Source organism: Zootoca vivipara, chromosome 13 (assembly GCF_963506605.1).
Source record: "Zootoca vivipara chromosome 13, rZooViv1.1, whole genome shotgun sequence".
Classification (NCBI taxonomy): Eukaryota; Metazoa; Chordata; class Lepidosauria; order Squamata; family Lacertidae; genus Zootoca; species Zootoca vivipara.
In genome coordinates, this window is record NC_083288.1 from 17021048 (window position 1) to 17044054 (window position 23007).

The window sequence follows — 23007 nt, forward strand, 5'->3', positions numbered from 1 at the left end:
TGAGTGAGGAGCTGGGCATACAGAACTTGCACACAATGAATAGATGCAAGAGCAGAAATTATTGCTACGGTTTAAATAGAAATACAGTGACTTCTCTCCATAGAATGTGACCAGGTGACCAGGGTGCCCACCAAGTCTGTTGTCCAGGTTGCTGATGGGCAATGTTAAAAGGTCCCTCCTGCCCTCCCTTCTCATGGTTCTTTATCTCTAAGCCAGTGTTTCCCAACCTTGTGCCTCCAGCTGTTTTCGGACTACAATTCCCATCATTCCTGACCACTGGTCTTGCTAGCTAGGGATTATGGGAGTTGTAGTCCCAAAACATCTGGAGGCACAAGGTTGGGAAACACTGCTCTAAGCTGGACTTGGACTGGCCAGCTTTTCAAATAGAGGGCTGTCCTTGGGGGAAAATAGGACACACAGACACCCTACTTGGAAGGAGTGAGAATAATTTCCGGTAATTATCAATTTGCTTTCCTTCTAGGCCAGGAGAGTGCAGCCTTCCAGCTGCTGTTGGACTCCACCTCCCATCAGCCCCAAACACCATAGACCAGTGACAAGGGGTGATGGGAGTTGTAGTCTGGAGGGTCACACTTTCCCCAATGTGGAAAATCCAGGCCAGGGCACACAAGAAAGAGAAATAAATTATCATATTGCAGGTTCACTTCAGCGTCCCCCTCAACCACCGCTTTCCCCCCATTTCAGGAAGCAGAAATATAGAGCCTAGTCCTGCTGGAAAGGCAACAGTGAGATTGGCCGGAGTGGGGCAAAACCAGGCCCACACTTCCCACACAAAGTGGCTGCAGTCCAAGCAATTAGGGTAAAGGAATGGGGATATCACAAAGGACGTTGCCACGTTGCTTCTAATACTTTTGCTATCGCCACTCCTCACCCCCCTCAGTATTCTGAAAATCTTTGCCCAAAAAACATCATCCCTTAAACCCAATGTGGTACCCAGTGAAGCTCACCTCCGGTTGCTATGGTGACTTGCCGCAGGTAATGCCCATAGAAGGGGAAGTCAAATGATAGGATGACTCTCTGTAGGAGGATAGATGGGAATAACAGCATTAAGGCAGGAGGCTTGCTGGGTGATAATGTTGAGCATGTTCACGACCCCAAATTTCCATAGGGTTCAAGATCAAATGGAGGAACTTGTAAGCATACAAATATAAGCTTGTGCATTAAGGGAAGGGAGGACGGAATCCAGATTCTGTGCCAAGAAAAGCCAGTAATTAAACTATATGCTTGCAAATTAAGCAGATGTGCATGTATTTACCTATTGGCACAATTTATTCTGCTTCTGCTCATCACAGAGAGGGGCAAGGAGCTTTGCAAAATACGGGGGTTGCCCAACACCCCAGCCCCTCCCCTGGCTTCTGAGAATTTGTCAAGAACTGCAGGTATATTTTCCAGCCCATCTTTGCTGCCCATGAGGGTTAGGAAATGCCCTTTTATTATGTATATAAAAACGAGGCTGAGATTCTTAAGGTGCTGAATCCTACACTTGTATGAGGCTTTATTGGAAGTATAGCTCACATTCCCGGGGTACAGATTTCGTTGGCAGAGGGCAAGATGTTGGCACAAATGGGCTCCCCTTCTCAAGACGAAACCCTTGATGGAGGAGTTCAACCCTCGTGTGCATTCATTTGTGCAAATAATAACTGATCCAAAAAAATCATAAAACTATTCCCCCCAACTTGCAACACTTTATTCTCCATGTATTCCCCTATAATAAAAAAGGGTCTATTGTTATATGCAGTCTCCACCTCCCTCCCCTTGGACGTTCATTTAATTTTAAGCTTTCACTCAAAATATTTGAGAATATTTGATCCATTTGGATGGAGGGGGAAAGGACAACTCAGCCAAGATATCCGTGTAAGTCTGTGTTTATGTAAATGTCCCACAAAAAAACACATGGTGTCAATTCAAACAGCACCTGCACAACATGTGCTAATAATGCTTACAGTGAAGATAAGCAATCTTTCTGTATTTTTATTTTCTGTTCTGTTCAGTACCTCTCCAGGATGTGAAGAATATTGTTAATTAACCTTTCCAGTTAAGGTTTATGTCCGCGCTATGTTGTAGTAATACAATTTGTATCGGATTATTATAGTTCCTCTACTTCTATCGCGTGTTAGAGTGCTTCAGTAAACTGCTTTGAGCACAAATGTATTTGTAGGAAATTAAATAAACTGGCTATGACTGTGACTAAGAGTTTATGAGTTTAGAAAAATCAATGGCCAAGGCTATAGAATTCTGTGAGACGCCTGCACAATTGCTGATTTATGTTGCTGCTGCAGTTATAAGATAAGCAGATGTTTTAGGATTGATTTGATGGTCAAACCTCATAGGAGCTCAGGAATGGCTAGTTAGCAGCATGGTGCTAAACCAGGCATCCCCAAACTGCGGCCCTCCAGATGTTTTGGCCTACAACTCCCATGATCCCTAGTTAACAGGACCAGTGGTCGGGGAAGATGGGAATTGTAGTCCAAAACATCTGGAGGGCCGAAGTTTGGGGATGCCTGTGCTAAACCATGGTTTGTTCAAGTTGCTTATTTAACAAACCATGAGTTAATCACAAGTTGTCCTACAGACAATCAAAGAAACCATGGCTTGTTTCCAACACGCCACTTGTTTTCCAGCTTCTCTTCCCTTGTGCTTTTGTAGTTAGGAGAGTGTCTGGGTGGCATCATCAAACAAACCATGGTTAGGAAAGGGTGCTGGTTTTACACGTAATACTACGCCATGATTAAAATAAACCAAAGCTCATAAATCAACAACGAATCACACTTCAACATCCAGTCATGTCTCACACTTGCTAAACCATAGTTTAACAAACCATAGTTTAGTGTTTTGTGTTATGTGCAGAAATAGCTGCTTTCCCCTATGCTGATACAGCAGTTAAAATAAGGAGATGTTCGCATTTCAGCCCTCTTTTTTTTTTAACATAGGTGGAGGTAGCCAAAATATGACGAGATGGTAAAGGTGAAAAAAAAAGGTAAAGGACCCCTGGACAGTTAAGTTCAGTCAAAGGCGACTATGGGGTTGTGGAGCTCATCTCACTTTCAGGCCAAGGGAGCCAGCGTTTGTCTACAGACAGCTTTCTGGGTCATGTGGCCAGGATGACTGAACCACTTCTGGCACAACGGAACACTGTGATGGAAACCAGAGCGCACGGAAACGCCATTTACCTTCCCACCACAGTGGTACCTATTTATCTACTTGTACTGTTGTGCTTTCAAACTGCTAGGTTGGCAGGAGCTGGGACAGAGCAACGGGAGCTCACCCTGTCGCAGGGATTCAAACTGCCAACCTTCTGATCAGCAAGCCCAAGAAGCTCAGTGGTTTAGACTACAGTGCCACCCACTCCCGATTTGAATAGATGAAATGTTTTTCAGTCAGCTTTTCCCTGCACTGTACAATTTCATCTATTTTCTATCAAAATCTTGGACCCTAATCACGGTTTGAAGGGAAAAGTGGCTGGAAATGCAATGGCAGGTTGTTGGTACCAATGGATACATAGATAGGTAAGCACATAGCCAACAAACGGGCAGGGGAAGAGAGATGCTCACCGAGGCTTGCCTATGCGTATTGGAGAGGATTCCATGGACTTTGACTTGGCTCCTGTTGGCTGCTGTAACTTCTACCCAGAGTTCCTTGGCTCGCGCTTCACTCGGACCGTACGTTCGAGATATATAGTAGTTGTGGTTGTCTTCCTGAGTAGAGAGAAACAGTTGTGGTAACTACAGGGATAAGGCGCACCCATTGCCAAAGCGGTTCGTCTCCCATTGAAACATCCAGATGTGTGTGCGAGGGTGGGCAGATAAAAAAGAGGCCAGGGCTCCTGTACCTTTAACAGCTGTGTAGAATTTCAGCAGCTGCAGATTGCATTAAGAGTTTGCAGAAGCCTTGTCTTCTTCTGCATCAGGCTACCCTAATGTTGCACTCTTCTAACCACCTCCCATAATCCCAGGAAATATATTCCATGTATTTCTAATTATTCTATGTAGTTCTCTATTCCATCCTCAGGAATATCTCTGCTGGGATAGGGTGAAACTTCTGTGTGTCCAAGGGGAAACTGTTGTGCATGTCTATTTGGAAGCTGAGTTCCATAATAATAATAATAATAATAATAATTCCATGAGACTTACTCCCAGACAAGTGTGCATAGGGTTACAGGGTTAGTTCCACATCAGACCAGTCCAAAATCAACTCATACCAGCTGCTATCAAACAAAGTTTTATGAAGCCCTTTATGGGAATTCTATGGTGCAATTGCCAATGACTATAAATATTCTGACATGGTTTACGTAAACGTTTTCTGATGTTGAATTGTAAAACTCAAAAAAAATAAAAATGAAATTCCAGCAGAGGTTCCAGCTGGTTCATGTGTTAATTGACCTGGCGGGCCCTAAGAAATTTTGCTGCCCGAGACCAAGCTCCCCAGTCCATGCAATGGAATCCGACCAAGTTGGCAGCTGTTATCTTATTTCAACACTGGTGGTTGAGAAGACACCCCTCAGTGTGCCTCAGGGCATCAGGCTAGCTCAGGGACTCGGGGAGAATGGAAGAATGCCCCACTCTGCCTAATGGTAGGGATGGCCCTATGAACAGGGCATCAGAATAGAACTGAGGCCTGACCCACCCATGCGGACACATCATTTGACCACCATACACTTTGATGTCCGGCAGGTGGAAATGTGCGAAATGATTCCATTTTTAAAAAAGGTGGGGGGAGGTTGTACCCAGTGGTAATCCAACTCAGAGTAGACCTACTGAAGTTAATGAACATGACCAACTCTGATTCATTCGTTTCAATGGGTCTGCTCTGAGCAGGACTAGCATTGGATGCTACCCACTTTGTTTGCGGTGATGAGAAAAGAAAGGGAAGTTTTTTATCTGTGTGGTGCAAATCATAGCTTGATGTTGCCTTTGTCCAGTGGTGAAGACCTAGAGGAGTGGCCTGGTGGTTAACAGGACAAAGGGTGTTCGCTGGGGCTGATGGGAGTTGTAGTCCAAAGTACCTGGAAGGCACCAGACTGAGGACGGCTGGCCTACAACTATGAGCAGGGACTGCTACATGGGGCTCCACTGTTTGACGCTGCTCCTTTAAATGGCTTGGGGGCAGAGAATGAGAGGCAGAAAAACAGAAAATAGCTTCCATTTGTGTGATCTAGTTATATCTCCCAAAGAGACCACTTTTTTTTCAAACCTGGTGATGGGGAATAGGATAGGAATTCTATTTATAGAGAAGCATTTAATGTGGAAAGAGGTTCTCCCCTCCCCCCTCCATATTGTTTTTCAGCAAATCACTCTCTTTCCCTGTAATAATGTGCGGTGGAGGAGGAAACCTAATTTTCTTGCTCTTGGAGGAAGGGTGGAAGGACCAGGCTCTTTCCTTTTGAAACAGACCTTCAGTTGCTCCATGATCATCCTCTACCACTTGGGACTGAATTGCTGGGATGCTCTGGTTAACTCTTTCACTACTCTACAAAGCTGAATGGATAGCTTTATTTGAGGATGCAGAAACAAAGAGCAATACTGGCTTGAAGACAGCTGGTGTAGCATTCATCCAAAACAGGCAGCTCTCTACTCCCGGCCTATTGCCTCTCCTCCCTATTAGATTCCATCCATGTGACACCAGTGTTACAAAGAAGTAGACCAGGTGTCGGAACGCTGTGGCCTCCAGATGTTGCCTGACTCCAACTCCCATCAGCCCCAACAAGCATGGTTGATGGCCAGGTAAGTTGGATGTCATAGTTTAGCAACAACTGGAGGGCCAAGTGCTCCCCTCACCTGAACTGGATGGTGCCTCCCCTCCCATTTATTTCTTAACATTTGTATTCCACCTTTTCACCATCAAGCTCAGGGTGGCGTATGTTGATGTGAATGGCACTTATCTCCAACGTAGGTTAGGCTAAGGCAGTGATTTGTCCTAATGGGCTTCATGGCTGAGTGGAGTTTTGATCTTTCCAGGCAAAGTTCTAAACTGGTGTTAACCTATAAAGCTCGGGAGACCAATATCCTTTGGAGCACCACTCCCAATATGAAACTATCCACGTTGGCCTCCATCTGAGGCAATTCTCTGGGTTCACTCTCTGGGGGCGTTTCGGAGGGTAGCAGCAAGGGACAGGGCCTTTTCAGTCGTGGCTCCTCACTCGTGGAATGCTCTCTCCAGTGAGGCCCTCCTGGCACCATCATCAACGTCCTTTCAACACCAGGCAAAAACTTTTCACTTCTCCCAAGCACTTGACAGATCTTGACAAGCTGCTTGATTGCCTTTTGGGTGGTGTGTTCTTGCGGCTGATGTTTTTGTTTTTCTGATTGGTTTGTGTGTATGAGTTATTCATTGGGATGGTTTCACTGAATTGTATTTCACACGTTACGCCTTTGGGGCTTTTAACTCGGTCACTTAGAGACTCTTTTTTTTTTTGGTAAGGTTTAACTAATAAGCCAAACAACCACTACTCCAATTCAAAATCATCACAGTGGGTTAGGCCAGTGGTCCATTTGGCAATCAGTTTTCCAACAAAGACTGGCTATGTGATCCAGGAAGGTGAATCAGCAGGGCCAGAAGAACCTGTCCACCCATTATCCAGCCATTAGCAATCCAAGGTTGAGAAACCTGTGGTCCAGTGGCAGAGGAAGAGAAGTGTGGGGGGAGCGCACTGCTCCTGGGACGTGCGCCAGCCCCACTCCCATCTGTTCTCCGCCCCCCGGTGCTAGAGCATGAAGCTCCGCCACTGCTGTGGTCCTCCAGACATTAGTAGACACAGTCATCTATCATCTGCAGACAATGCAGGCCAACAGTCAGGTATTGTAGGTATTGTAATCCAACAATGCCTGGAGAGCCCCATCACTGTGGTATCACTGAATTGGAAGGGATCCCCAAGGGTCATCTGGTCCAACCCCCTGCAATGCAGGAATCCTGCCCACAGTCATCCCTGGGTGGGCTCAAACTACCAGCCTTCTGGCTAACAGCCAGATGCACTAACCCACTGCACCATTTCTCAAAGTGGAGATTGTGGGCAGGATTCACCTAACAAGTATGGTTGGCAGAGGCCCTGCACAAGATCTTCTGCTTGCACGATGGGGCTTCCCCACCACCACCACCACCCTGTGCCCCCCCCCCTGTAACTGGCAAACAAAAATGTGTGTACTGGTGGAACATTCAACATAGTCCAGCACTGAATTCTTTCCTCCGCTTCTAACTATCATGGCCGTTAAGTGTCTGACACACCACTCTTCCAAGTTTTCATTAAAAGCCATTTGTGTTTGCAGCAAGCACAATTCCCTGTGCAAGTGGGCTAACAGCACACGACATCAAGAAGTTCTGCTTTTGTTTCCATTCAACTTGCTTGTTGTTAAAGATTTCAGGAGCTGAACCCAAGGTTATTGGGTTGTTAAGTGTGGGGTTGTTATTATTTTGAGTCAGAACGATTCCCTTCTCTCTTCATTCTTCTAAACATATGGTTTTCCTCTTTCCAAACAGGATTTTGGACCCACACTATCACCCTGGGTCATCAGTACCCCCTTTGACTCCATGTTGCAAAGAGGTTCTGCGGCTGAGCTCCGGCTGAATTGAAGCACTATCCCAGCCAAACTCTGTCTTGGAATGCCACCAACAGATTCATGTGGCCTTCACAACAGGGTCTGATCTGCCATGAAGGATTTCAGCCTTTGGCTGCTGTTTTTTTTTTTTAGCCTGACTCCAATTTTGTTGGGAAAGGGTGTACGCCGCACAAACCCAGAGGCTCTCTTTTCTTTGCTACTACTTCACACATTCAAAGCTACGTCCTAGCTCTCTCTCTCTCCCTGCAGATTCTAGTTACAGGTAGGTAGCTGTGTTGGTCTGCTATTGAAACAAAAATAAAAATGAAATAGAAAAATTCCTTCCAGTAGCACCTTAGAGACCAACTAAGTTTGTCATTGGTATGAGTTTTCGTGTGCATGCACACTTCTTCAGATACACTGAAATAGAAGACTGCAGATTCTGGGGGTTAAGATCTGGGAAGAGCCTCTGCTCAGATGAATAGCTTGAGTTATGCCTGGTGTTATAAACATTTTAAGATCTTATGTATATTAAATGTTGTTGTTTAGTCGTTTAGTCGTGTCAGACTCTTCGTGACCCCATGGACCAGAGCACGCCAGGCACTCCTGTCTTCCACTGCCTCCCGCAGTTTGGTCAAACTCATGTTCATAGCTTCGAGAACACTGTCCAACCATCTCGTCCTCTGTCATCCCCTTCTCCTTGTGCCCTCCATCTTTCCCAACATCAGGGTCTTTTCCATAAATAGATGTTCATAAATGTACCAAGCAAACACATACAAATATGTAAACCACATGTCTGAAACCCACAGAAAAGTCCTGAAACAATTTTCTCTCTCCCAAAATGACCTCAAATATTTCTCTGCAAGGTTGAAGGAAATGGGAAATCTCCCCATTGTCTCTGTGCTCACAAATCCAACCTTAAGGGCACATTTAAGGTATGATTAGGGTGAGTCTGTGAGATAAACAACAGGCACTCAGGATTCTGTTTTAGACTGCCCCCAGTGATGTATGTACAGTATGATGTATTGGGGGAGGTGGTCCTGGGCTACACCCCTTCTGTGATGTATGTATGATGTTTCTGGGGGTGGTCTGGAGTTTGAGAGTGGGCAATTTCAAAGTCTATATAAGGGCGGGCACACCTTTGTTCTGGGTCCCTCTCCCCCTTGTGTGTGTGTGGGGGGGGAGCACCCTGTTGCAACAGCTTTAATAAAGATCAGGCTTACTAGCTGTTTTGCTTCTCAACATTCTCTGGTTGGTCTCTGTTATTTTCTCCTACCGATAGAGAACCTACAAAAGGACTCTATAGGGGCTCTTGGGTACCCCATAAGGGGAAAGGAGCAGTTTTTTTTCTCATAACACTGGTCTGTGAGGTGGGAGATGAGCCTTGCTGGGAAGGGCTTCAGCATTTGTGAGATGTCAAAAAGGGTGCTTGGATAGTCATCCTCGCCACCCATAGTGGCCCATTTGCTCCTTTGTGTGCACAAACACACACTCACAAAGCTCCCAAATGTGTTCTCAATAAAATAAGTGAGGGAAAACAAATGAAAACAGCAAATGCCGGGGATGGGTGGACTTGGCCGCTTTCGCACTTCAGCATGCGGTCTATCATGACCTCATCCCTGGATCACGACTATGTCCCAATCCGCCACCTTGACTTGGTTACAGCAGGAATTAAGAAGAGGAGAGAGAGAAAGAAAACAAGCAGAGGGGAGGGGGAGGAAATCTAGGGAAAGCAAGATCATTAAGGGAAAATAAGGTAAAGTCTAGTTATGTTATCTAGCTGAAAAAGAATATAATCAGTTCTTTCCCCCTGCAAGGCGTCACTTAACAGGAATCCTCCAGAAAAAAGCAAGGAGATTAGGGTTTCTATGCTGGTCAAAAGACAGGAGCTACAAAACAAGTTAAAATAACCTCTTATCACAAAAAAAAAAAATGGAATGGAAGGTTCAGCTGATGCAGAGGCATGTAGAGTTTCTGCTCCCAGGCCTGACAAAGAGTTCTGTGAAAGTCAAAAGCTTGCATAGACTGTATCAAGCTGATTCAGCAAAGGACGTAATTTGATACCTGTGCAAAGTAAGATGAATTATTCGCTATTCCATTAACATAGATATAGCTCAGTCGGTTAGAGCATGGCGCGGATGATGCCAGGGTTGCAGGTTGCATATTCCTGCAGCTGCATATTCCTGCATTGCAGGGGGTTGGACTAGATGACCCTCAGGGTCCCTTCCAACTCCACAATTCTGTGATTCTGCGATTCCTCCTTAGACCCCCTCTGTTCCTTTGTTTTAAAGTGCATTCACCTCTGCCAGGTTAATATCAATACGTGTACACATCGTACAATTAAAGCACATTCCCCGCTCCCAAAGAATCCTGGGTATTGTAGTTTAAGCCTCACATACAGTGCCATTCTTCTAGGAAAAGAGATGCTGGAACCCACCATGATGCCTTATAATGGCAATAGTGTGCAGCCCACCTGAGAGGTGCCGCAACTGAGTTCCTGCGAGTTTGGGGTGGGATGGGGGGAAGCCCTGCTCACAGAGTTTTAACTCCCTTGACAAACAACAGTTCCTAGGATTCTTGGGGGTTAGGGATGCACTTAAGTGTGCTTTAAATGTCTGGTATATATACAGTATGCACCCCGTGTTTATAAGAAGCAATGTCAGTGATGAGGGTGAAAGATGAGTGGGAAGTGGGGTTTGCAAAATGGCTTGACCTTCTCTTGGCTCCTGGGGCACCTCGAAAAGCACCCACGGCGGGTCCTTCCTCGAGCCTGAGTTTTCATTTCACTACAGCGGGATCACATTCATCCAGTGCTTTACCAGCTGCACTGGCTCCTGGTGGAGTACAGGGTCAAGTTTAAGGTGCTGGTCTTGACCTTTAAAGCCCTATGCGGCTTGGGACCCTCGTACCTACGGGACCGCCTCTCCTGGTATGCCCCGCGGAGGACCTTAAGGTCCACAAACAACAATATTCTGGAGATCCCGAGCCATAAGGTGGCTTGATTGGCCTCTACTAGGGCCAGGGCCTTTTCAGTATTGGCCCCAACTTGGTGGAACGCTCTTTCACAGGAGACCAGGGCCCTGCGGGATTTGTCATCTTTCCGCAGGGCCTGCAAGACAGAGCTGTTCCGCCTGGCCTTTGGGTTGGACTTAGTCTGACCCCTGTGTTTTCCTCCCTCATGGCTTGGATTAATGGACTACTTAAAATCAGGCTGCATTTTAAACTTAAATTTTAAATTTTAATACTGTATTTTAATCTGTATTTTAATCAATTGCTTTCTATGTTTTATTGTAATTTTATTGGTGTGCTTTTTGACTGGGGAGGGCGGGGTATAAATAAAAATTTATTATTATTATTATTATTATTACATTCAAAGGGCTGCGTCGTTTAAAAAGCGACAACATACAGGAGAGGGAGATTGGGGTAAGTCAGGAGAGAAAAGCAGTGGAGCGTTGGAACGGCAGCAGGACTGCGAGTGCAGCAGAGCAGGACCCAAATTTAGTAATGAAATAAGAGGCCCTGGTTTCCCCCAAAAGAAGCTATAATCAGGGTCTTACCAATGTTACACCCATGAACAGACACATGACACACACCATACTTGCATCCAACCTCCTACTCCATTCTGGGGAGACACCCATTGGCTTCTCAAAACCACCCATCGCTGAGTTCCACTTGGCAATGCCTGCTTGGGAGACACTGGCATTCTGCCTCTGCCGATGGCTCAGCAAAGGCTGCTGAATTCTGCTCTCAGCCAACACCCTCGGGCAGCAGCCAAGGCCTCCTGGGGTGCCGTTGCATCCAGCATAAATTCCCTCCTCCTGTTTTTCTCCCTTTCAACCAGATCTAGCGATAGGAACGTAGGTTTGGCTTTTTTAAAACATCAGGGCAGATTTCTAAATCCTAAAAAGTGTCCAGTCACGGTGACAAGCTGGACAACAAATGGAGTTTGTTCCTGGTAGCTTTAAAAGGGCCAGGGGGAAAAGGTCCACCAGGCATTTATTAGAGATGTTTTAAGTTTAGGACATAATAAAATTATGTGCATAATGCTATCACTTATTCTGCTTTGGGGACTCCAATTGGAATAGATTAGAGATGTCTTCTAGGCCTGCCAACTTTTAAACTGTCAGTTGCAAGAATGAGCAGAGGATAATCTTCATCTCCATGAACCTGCCCTTCAATTTATGCTATCTTCAGAGGCCCTGCTCTGCATTCCACCACCCAGGCAGGTGTGATTTGTGCAAATGCGGGACAGGGCCTTTTTGGTGGCAGCCCTAATTGCAAAATCCCCCCCCAAAGGAAGATAAGATGGCCTTTCTCTGCAGGTAGGAGGATAATAACTTTTTTGCCCTGCCAGGCTTTGCATAGGTTGAATTCAGACTAAGATAGTTGCACAAGGTCACATCCACACCTTACATTTGAAGCACACAGCTTCTCCAAAGAATCCTGGGAACTGTAGTTTGCTCAGGGTGCTGGGAATTGTAGCTATGTGAGGGGTAAACTACAGTACCCCATTCACTGGGGGGGGGGGTTGCCATGTACGTCAAATGCGCTGTACAGGGACGCGGGTGGCGCTGTGGTCTAAACCACTGAACCTCTTGGGCTTGCTGATCGGAGGGTCGGAGGTTCGAATCCCCATGAGCTCCCATTGCTCTGTCCCAGCTCCTAGCCAACCTAGCAGTTTGAAAGCACGCCAGTGCAAGTAGATAAATAGGAACCACTGCGGTGGGAAGGTAAATGGTGAGGGCATGGATGTCTTCACCTAATGCACATTACCTGATTTGTTTCCCCAAACTTACAATGCCCCTCCCCATGCCAGCTAAATTAAGCTGTCACCTGAGCACGTGCAATGACTGTCTCAAATGTATGCACCTCAGCTTGACCGTGGCTTATGTTTTCAGGTCAGATGGAAGCCGGTTTGAGGGGGAATCCATTAAACAGCAATTATTTCTCAAGAAACTACAAGATGGCAGCAACACAGGGGAGCATGCTGGAGCACACAGCCATCATGTCAAATGCATGGGGTGGACTAGTCATTAATCCCCAATGAAATCAATGCAACTTGACTAAGTTGTCCCATTGTTTTGAATGGGAACAAAATCCAATTAACACAGTCTCTAGCCCAATGCTTTTCAATGCTGTGGTTTTGCTTTTCTCTTCTTCTTCTTCTTCTTCTTCTTCTTCTTCTACTTCTTCTTCTTCTTCTTCTTTTTGGTGGGTTGAATGTTCTTTTCAAATGTATTGTTGCTTTATTTATTTATTTATTTATTCATTCATTCATTCAATCATGCCTTGGAGCATGGATCAGCAAACTTTTTCAGCAGGGGGCCAAGTCCACTGTCCCTCAGATCTTGTGGGGGACCGGACTATATTGGGGGGGGGGGAATGAATTCCTGTGCCCCACAAATAACCCAGAGATGCATTTTAAATAAAAGCACACATTCTACTCATGTAATCCGACCCCCAGGCCTTAGTTTGCCTACTCATGCTCTAAACCAGGGACGTCCAACAGGTAGATCATGATCTACCGGTAGATCACTGGACGTCTGTGGTAGATCACTGGCTCCCCCCAAAGAAGCTCAACAAGTTTGGCTCCCCTAAAAGAAGCTCATAATTTTCGCCCTGCACCCCTAAAAAATATGACTTTTCCCCTCCCTAAAAAAAGTTCAACAACTTTTACCTGAACCCCTAAAAAGGAGGTAGATCACTGCCAGTTTTTAACACTGTGAGTAGATCACAGTCTTTTGGGAGTTGGCCACCCCTGCTCTAGACAATGCACAATCCTCCAGGGGCCACATGCCAGCAGTGGACGTGGCCAGACGTGGCCCACACTCTTGCATGTGCGTGCAACACAGGACACTCACACGCAGAGCCCCTCATCATACAATCATAGAGTTGGAAGGGGACACGAGGGTCATCTAGTCCAACCCCCTGCAATGCAGGAATCTTTCACTCGAATCCATGACCCTGGGATTAAGAGTCTCATGCTCTACTGACGGAGCTATGTAATTCATGAAGATCGGCTGAAGAGAAGGGTTATCACCCTTCAGCACTCATCAAACGATCAGCGGGTTTGATCTGGGGTTGGTTTGCAGCAAGGCAATGAATGGGCTGGGAAGGGAAGTTTAACCCCTGCCCTGCTCAGCCCACTACTGTGTTTCTGTGTTTCTCATATTATAAGACACGTCTTATATTTATTTTTTCCTCAAAAAAACACACTATGGCTTATTTTCAAGGGATGTCTTATTTTTTTCCTCCTCCTCCTCCTGCCGCGGCCGGCATTGCTGCTGCGCCTATCACTATGTCTTATTTTCGGGGTATGGCTTATTTTCCTTGAATGCTTAAAAATCCTGCTATGGCTTATTTTATGGGTATGTCTTAAAATATGAGAAACAGGGTATATCTGCTTTCTCTTATCATATCGCCACCACCAAAAGGAATGGGGTGTTGAGGCAGGAGGTGTCATAAAAATTTGCTTGTGGCACTGGACCAGGCCTCTGCATTGGGGTTTGGCCACTCCTAATGTAGACATTGTACTTTATATCAGATGCACGATTTGCTTTGAGCCTGTATCCCCCATATACTTCCCCGATGCATAGTAACCGCAAAGGCCACATTTTATCCAGTGTTTCCTAAGACGATTATGCCAAAACACTTCCCTTTGTTATATAAGCCCACTGAAAACTCCACGCCAATGATATTTTTGGTCACATTTCATTGAACATAAAACTTTGTTTTGTTCTCTGCCGTTCTGGTCCTAAGGGACAACTTAGACAAGTCATTGGAAATGTTTACATTTTTATATATATATAAAATAACCAACCATATGGAAGGTTATATTACGATTGTGGTGCTGGAGGAGGAGGAAGAAGAGGCCACTGTTTTGCAGTTCCAGAGTAGGATTGGGGGGCAGGGTAGATCTGGGTTCAAATCCCCACTCTGCTGTGAAGCTCTCTGAGTGGCCTTAGGGCCAGATACTTTCTCCCACGCTAACCTACCTTAGAGGGATGTTGTTGAAGATAAAGGGCTGCAGCGGTGAAATCCTTCGGATTTATTAGCTGCCCTGAAAGCGCTTGTGGGTAAAGGCAGGATAAAAGTAAATAAACGGATGTCATTTTCTCAGCCTAATTAGGCCCCACCTGAAATAGGATTCAGAAGTATCGCTGCCTCCGACTGTAGAGGAATAGCACAGCTATTGTGGCTAGTAGCCACAGACAGCCTCTTACCTCCATGAATTTGTCCGCTCCTCTTTTAAAGGCACCCAAAGCCACTCCTGCCTCCTGTAGGAGTGAGTTCCACCGTTTAACTATATGTTGTGTTTAACTAATGATCCTGTAATGGTCTGATGGCTGGCAAGAAGAGGAAACGTGGAGACCTTCTGCTAAGACCAGTTGTGGGAAGGTTTGTGCCCCTCTGTGATGCGTTGGGAAATGGAAGGGCTTAGGAGGTTCTTGACTGAAGCAGCAGAGAATTCCCCCGGGTGGCTCAGATCAATGGCGCATTGCTTATGCGCTTTGGAATTAAGAGCGTGAGCCGTGCCTAGATGAAAGGGGAGCGAATTCTAATGAGTTAAAATCAATACAGAAGCACGGTGGGTGGGGTAGGGGGGGTAGGACCTGCGATGCACACTTCAGTAGTGTGGCATCATAGCTGCGAAGTTTGCACACTCTTAGCTGCCAGCAGCTGGTGCAGAAGGGGAGATGCTGCTTGTGTCTCGCTCAGCCTGGTTTCAAGGCATTATCGCTTGCTGTGGGGCGGAGAGATGTGGGGGGCTTGAAGTGTTGACATGCCTGCACAGCTAGGGTTTCAAGCTCAGGCACAGCAACGGGTCTTCCGCATGGGGGGGAAAGGATTGCCGGTCCTTTTCAACCAGCCTCTGCAGCTGTGCCTTGAGCAAGAGCTGCTGGATCAGCGGAAATTAGCAGAAAGATGGAAACAAGGCCGCCCTTTAAAAGCGCTTTTAGTAAATGAAAATTCAGTACTCCTTTTGGCTCTGGAAAGAGTTCCTCCAAGGCATTGGGCCTAGGAATTCATCCCCCCCCCAAAAAAATATAGTCTGGCCCCCCACAAGGTCTGAGCAGTGGCAGAGCTTCATGCTCCGGAACTGCGGGGTGGACAGCAGGCGGGGCGGGGCTGATGCGCATCCCAGGGGCGGGGCAGGGCGTGCCGCCTGCAGGGACGTGGCATTCTGCCTGTGAGGGCATGGCGCCCAGTGTGGGTGGGGGGGCAGCCGCAATGGCACCCCACTGAGATCGCGCTGCCGGGGGCGGTGGGCTCTCTCCGCACACCTCTTCCTCCGCCAGTGGGTCTGAGGGACAGTGGACCGGCCCCCTGCTGAAAATGTTTGCTGACCCCTGGTCTAGAGTGTTGGGACTAGGACCTGAGAGGCCACGAAGCTCACCAGGTGACATTTGGGCCAGTCACTAACTCTCAGCATGAACAGGGTTGTTGTAAGGATAAGACAAAAAGGGGGAGAAGCACACAAGACACTCCTTAAATGAAAGATGGTGGCAGTAGTACCGTAGTAGTAATAATAAAATATATTTTTAAAGTTAGTTGTCCCTGGCCTGCTCTGCATGATATTATTGGGGGGGGGGATTCTTCTGGATTATATCCTTGCATCTCTTCCAGGCTTGTGATCCTGTATCTAGTAAGTGTTAGAATCTAGTAGAAAAGGCTGGTGAACCTGCCATGCTGGTTCCTTTGTTAAGGTAATTACTTTAGCTCTGGCATCCCCAAACTTTGGCCCTCCAGATGTTTTGGACTACAATTCCCATCATCCCTGACCACTGGTCCTGTTAGCTAGGGATCATGGGAGTTGTAGGCCAAAACATCTGGAGGGCCGCAGTTTGGGGATGCCTGCTTTAGCTGGTCACTTACGGTAAGTGCATCTCAACAAATGAGTTAGGTTGCAATCACTACAACCAAGTGACTGTGCTCTCCGGGGCTTAATGGGTGAGCCTTCCCCCCACCCCCTCACCTAGTTCCTAGGTAGTGTGAGAGCGCTGAAAAGCTGAATGCTAGAAGCTGGAAAGAGGGGCGGGGGGGGGGAGAGAGAGATTTTTTGCCCCCTGCTGGATCCAAAGCTGTGACTATTGGAGAAGTGAGATCTGTTGGGGTCTTAAAGCTACAAGCCCCTCTATCCTATGCTCAGGTTTTATATACAGTACGTGTAAATAAAGACATATACAGTGCTTTTTTTTCTTTAAAAATGTTTAGGGGTACTCTCATTTTGACTGAAGAAAATCACCATTTTATAGTTCAAATCAGGAAAAATAAATACAGTGAATGGACAAAAGTACAAAGATTCACAAAATCTTTAGGGGTATGCATACCCCTGCGTAACGCCCCCCCCCCCGAAAAAAGCACTGGACATATCTATTAAAGGTACCCCAGTCTCTGCTGATCTTCATCCTTAAGGAAACCAAGTCCTGGGAAGGCGCTTGGAATAAATGGAGCCTCTCGCTGCTCAGAGATTGGGGTGATGTGCAGCAATCTCTTCCTCAGTGGTACCTCTTCTCTGCTTTTCCTACAAATATTTGCTACACTTTGTTTAGCGACACAGCATCAAAACAAGGAACATTCCTGTGTGTATATGCGGGGGGTTCAGAACAATGCCAAGTGAGTGACAAGAGATGTTTCCTTTTTTCCTGGCTGTTGTGCTGCCCTCTCCATCTGCCGAACAATTTTGGGGAAACAGAGAGGTGGGAGAGACAGAACTGCTTACTCAGGTAGTGGGCAAAAAAAAAGGGGCCCCAAGGCAGCTCACAAAGCTTAACGCAAATACAAAACGCAAGCAATAAAATGCAACTTAAATTCTTGTAAGGCACCGAACTCCCGATATCTTTAAAACATACACAAACACAAACACACAAAATAAAATAAAAGTCAAAGTGACACCGCACTTTGGTTCAGAATTGACCTGGGGGGCTGCCAGTGGCTGATTCCCTGCCCCCTCTGACCCAAACATGGTTTTCACAAAGTAAACAAGGCTTACTCGAGTCATAAAACTTTCTGCCCAACTGACACATCCTTGGCTTGCATGCTGTTCCCTATATGCGACACTCACCACAATCTGTGTTTCATTGTCCGCCAAAGTGTCAATAGCCAGGCTCCCGCCAATTAAATCTTCGCTGATCCGAGTCCTCGTGTCTCTTGGCGAGGTTTCCCGCGTCTTTCGCTCCCAGGAATGAGGTTCTATCCCAACCGTGGAGACATCTCTCTGGGTCCAAGCTGTCGGGAGAGGAAGAAAAGTGAAGAATGATTTCTTAGCACCAAGGACACATTCCATACAATGCCCTGTGAGTCCTTCTGTCTATCTGAATTGTGCCCTTAAACTCTGATACTGTCTCTTGGTTGCCTGGATGGAAAACACACACACAGAGAGAGAAAGATAGATGTGAGGCTGTCTGCAGAAATGACCCTGCTACAAACCTTCCTTCCCTGCCAGCCAAACCTGGGTGCATTAAACACCCTTCATTGTCAAAGGACCCTCACTGATCCACATGAGATTTACAGGGGCAGATGCCTCTTCATCCCCAAAAAGGCTGCTGCTTTCTTCTTTAGGTCTTCCTTTGTGGGGCAGGTTGTTGCAGAGATATAATTCCTTCTGTTTCCAAACTTCCGAGAAGATACACAGGTGTATGCTACTGAAAATGAAAGGCGCAGGACAAGAATGGCTGGAAGTATGTAATCACTTAGGGTGGGTGGAGGGGAGGGTGGTGGGATGCTGAAAAGATGCATATTTTCATTTGATGTATGCTAGAAAATGAAAGGCGCAGGGCAAGAATGGCTGGAAGTATGTAATCACTTAGGGTGGGTGGAGGGGAGGGTGGTGGGATGCTGAAAAGATGCATATTTTCATTTGATTTGATGTTATTAGAGGAGATTTTATTTTATTTTTTCTTTATTTTTTATTTTTCTGTGTGCAATTGAAAAATTGTTTTTATGTTTTGCTCTTGTTTTGTTCCCATTTCTATTTAATCCTTATTTTTTTTGTTTGTGTTTATATGATTTGTAATGTTTCTATTTAATCCTTATTTTTTTGTTTGTGTCTATATGATTTGTAATGTTTGAAAGTAAACAAATAAAGAATTTTTTAAAAAAACCTCCGAGGAAAGTGCTGGGCCTTATGTAGCCTAAACAGGACCACCAATGGGCAAGAGGGAGGTATCAGGAGGCGAGACCCCAAGGCCTTGCAGAAGTACAAAGAGGACTGAGCATGCTCAGTGGGCATGGAATGCCAGGGTGGTTCCAGGCTGTCACTATTTTCCAGTGGGATTCTATCACATACCAGGAAATCCAGGTTGTGCAATTGCAGTTGGATCGGGCAGTCCAGCACAACACACTCGTTTCCCCCCAAAGTTATTACTTTTTGCAAAAATGAAAGCGGTGGAGAAATGCACCGGAAAGTGTGGGACGACACTTGCTTTGACACAACCTCCCTGCGAAGAAATCAGAGCAAATGCACAATAAATAGCCAGCGTCCTCCATGGAAACAAACCACGATGAAGATGCAATAAACAAGTCGTCTGGAAGCACCCTGGCTGTTTTGGCAGAGGAGAGGACATGGAAAACTGAGTAGAAGAAGGATTGGCATGGGAAATTGTTAAGGAGGCCAGGGCTAGGGGCATATCAGGTTGGCCCCCCGCCAATGGTGCAAAAATCATGCCTCTCAACTCTGGCTCAGCTCCTCTGTCAAGGGCGCGAGGGACATGGGGGCGCCGAGAAAGCTCCTTGCCAAGGGAACCCAGGTATGCCTCTGGTGATGACCCATTGGAACAGCGAACAGAAGCACTCGGCACTGCAACATTATTATGTTGCAGGTCTTGCTTATCCTGTTCTGTTCCTTTCCTAAAGCCAGGGAATGGGATTAGTTCATTGACACTTGTGTGCAGCAACAGTAGACTGGATGCCAAGATTTCAGATGTTCTCCTATGGAGCAGGACATTTGATGCTGGGATGGGTGGAGGAGAGCTGAAAAGGAAGAAAGGGAGCCCAAGTCCATAACCTTTGGAAATAACTAGCATAGTCAGTCCCTGACCCCTGGCATATGCATTTGCAGCAAAGGCATGTATTTGACACACACACACCTCTTCCGGGCCCTTTATAAAATGCTTTTGGCGCCTGTCAAAGGGGTTTTGTCTCTCTCGTGCGTCACTGAGGCGCCTTAGGCAGCTCCAGCTTGGCCTCAGTCACCCATCTGTAAAACGGGAATAGCACTAACCTACACCAGAAGGTTACTAAAAGGGCCAAACCTAATCAGGACTATGCGGTACTTTGCAAATTAAAAAAAAAAGTTATATAAATGGCAATTAGTAGTTGCAAAGCATCTTGTATATGAAATGCACTGTATAGATGATTCATGATATAATAATAGCTTACAAAATGAAGGTTTTTTCCTGGCACAGGATTTTGAAGGTTTTCATTGGTCTGAAATAAATATTCTCGGTGATAACTATAAAACTCAGTTTTTGGTGCCAGGGGCTATTCCTAGAACATGCAAAGCAACCAGACAGGCAACAGTGCCTCTGAAAAAGTACAGATGGCCTTTCTCATTCCCACCCCATATATTTGCAACAAGCAGGTTGTCTGAAGGCACATTTTGAGTTAAGAACATAAGAAGATGCCTCTTAAGAAGGCCGCAAGTGGGGCAATAAGTCGCCTCTCCTGAGTAGAGCATCTCTGCTTTCGGTACTAAAACTCTGCCTACAACAAGAGATAGGGCAATACCCAGCCCACTTGAATCCAGCCATTACCAGATACTAAACATTCTAAATGAAACTGGTGTACAGGCAATTCATCCTACTCTTCCGAGCAAATAAGGGACCATTCCAAGGTACGAAGTTCTGGTTTGCCACCTTTTGAAATAAGAAAAGTCACATTACGATCTAAAGAGCACCCTCTCACTATTTCTAGCGCACCGCTTGACACTAGAATGACAGTGAGATCATAATCACTGAGCGAGCCACAGTGATTAGTGTGTCAGTGACCAGGATTTGAACCTCCTTTTTGTATTATCCTTTTTAAAATTAAATTTCCAAAATTTCACAACTTCAAATCGAATAATTACATTGTTTCATAAACTGACTTCCTGCCCACAGCTCCACAGTGTTTTCGTTCAAACCTTTTCCTACTGCTTTATATATCAAACTCTTCTCTATTACAGAAATCCCTCTAATACAGTTATTTAATAGTTTTGCTACGGCTGCTTCATCTCGAATCCGGCCCGCAATTTCATTTGATTATAATACTTTCTCATATAGTCCATGAAAGGCAGGATTTTGAATCTCCATTGAGCCACAAAACATAGATCACTTCTACGCTGCCTTTTCAGGTAGGATTCAGCCATAACGCCATCTGATTTGTGTTGCACAATTATAGCTGATTTCACAATTACAATGGTACCTTGGTTTAAGAACAGCTTAGTTTATGAACAACTTGGATTAAGAACACTGCAAACCCGGAAGTAGGTGTTTTGGTTTGTGAACTTTGCCTTGGAAGCAGAACATGTTCCGCTTTCTGTTGAGTGTGTTCCATTTGTAAATTGAGTCCCTTGCTGCTATGGGAAAGCACGCCTTGGTTTAAGAACGCTTTGGTTTAAAAACAGACTTCCGGAACAGATTAAGTTTGTAAACCAAGGTACCACTGTATAACAATCCCCAAAAGGTCAGATTTTTATTTTTATTTTGCAATAGGGAAAGTGACAGGAAACTGCCCTGGAAAGAATGGGGTAACACCTGCTTTGGCTCAACGTCATCTAACCTCCCTGCGAACAAATCACCACAAATGCTGAGTAAACACCCCGGTTGCCTGGAAGCACCTTGATTGAATGACCTTTTGTTCGTCATATACTCTCAGCCTAGCCCACCTCAAAGGGATGTTGTGATGATAAAATTGTTGCACACGGTGAGGGGGTCCATGTAAGCTACCCTTAAATTCCTTGGAGAACAGGTGGGATTGAAAGACGCCTTAAGTAAAAACACGGTAAGCTCGCTTTTAAAACTTCATGCTTGCGCGTCCCCTGTTCAAATCCTTGTAACAGAGAGGCTTCTTCTGTGGCGTGCCAATTTAAATCAAGGCATTGGCAACCCTATCTGCCCACTAGAAATAAGGAACCAATGTCACACAGCAGCCACGTTATTCTGGGCTTCCTCTCTGGAACCGCTCCTTCTTATTATGAGGGATGCCATGACATATATTCATCCTAGCCCTGCTTCCTTCCACAAAGCTGCATTTAGGCTGTGGCTTCCAGGAGGGGCCTGGGAATCCAGATGTTTTGCACTGATGCAAATAGTGGTACGGTGATGGAAACAGGTCCTGGACACTTGCTTTTGGTGAGGGGTGGTGGGGTGGGAGGAAAAATAGGCCGTTGTAATGGAAAGTAAACCTCCCCTCCCCTTTTTTGGGGGGTAGATCAGACTTTCAGAGGCCTAGCTGGTTTTAAAAAGCATAGAGCACATGAATTGATCCTGGATTATACTGGGCCATCAAAAGTTCAGAAGGCTGGAAGCGTCGGCTTTTCATTTCTAAAACATGAATTTATAGTCTCGTATAGATTGTGTTCTATGTCCTGTCTGATGTGAAGGAGCAGTTGGAAGAGCTGGGTATGTTTAGGCTGGATAAGACTTGAGACTGAGAAGAGATGTGATAACCATCTTCAAATATCTAAAGGGCTGCCACACGGAGGATGGGAGCAAGCTTGTTTGCTTGTTTTCTTCTGCTCCAAAGGCAAGGACACAAACCAACGGCTTCAAGTTGCAAGAAAGTGGATTGTGACTAAACACCAGGAAGAACTTTCTGACAGTAAGAGCTGTTCAACAGTGGGATGGTCTCCCTTTGGAGGTTTTTAAGCAGAGGTTGGATGGCCCTCTTTCATGGACGCTTTAGCTGAGATTCCTGCATTGCAGGGAGTTGGACGAGATGACCCTTCTAACTCTACGGTTCTAGGATTTTAAGTGTGCAAGCCTGAACCTGTGCATACAATATACTGTACAGTGGACCCTCCGGATACAAATTAAATTCGTTCCGGGGCTACGTCTGCAACCCGAAAAGTCCGTAGGCAGAGGTGCCGCTTCTGCGCATGCGGTGAAACCCGGAAGTATACACTTCCAGGTTTGCCGCGTTCGTAGGTATCCAGAGAGGTACATAACTAGAGGCTCCACTGTACCTTTGCAGCACTTTCAAAGCACATTCTTTCCCTCAAAGAATTCTGGGCACCGTAGTTTACCCCTTACCAAGTTAGCAACACACAACAAACTACAGAGCCCATAATTCTTTGAGGGAAAGAATGTGGTTTAAAGATACACAGTATTGTGTATACAGCCTGAGAGTAAAAGCATAGGATTTTTATTTATTTGTTGTTGTTTTTTAAAAAAGTGTTATTGTAACTGGGTGGGGAATTGTTTGACCTCACCAGAGCATCGTGTGCCCCACCAGAGCTGTCCTCTCCAACTGCAAAAAT

At 45.8% G+C, this 23007-nt stretch overlaps 1 protein-coding gene across 1 annotated transcript in view; it reads right to left on the reverse strand.

The window, feature by feature from the left end:
- Positions 1 to 23007, reverse strand: part of PLXDC1 (plexin domain containing 1) — a 55779-nt gene that overhangs the window by 25055 nt on the left and 7717 nt on the right. Inside the window, exons 2-4 of the mRNA XM_035134960.2 lie at positions 17614 to 17777; positions 3570 to 3713; positions 966 to 1035 (exon numbers count right to left, since the gene is read on the reverse strand). Of these exons, the coding sequence (XP_034990851.2) occupies positions 966 to 1035; positions 3570 to 3713; positions 17614 to 17777 (378 nt within the window). The remainder of the gene's footprint in view (positions 1 to 965; positions 1036 to 3569; positions 3714 to 17613; positions 17778 to 23007) is intronic.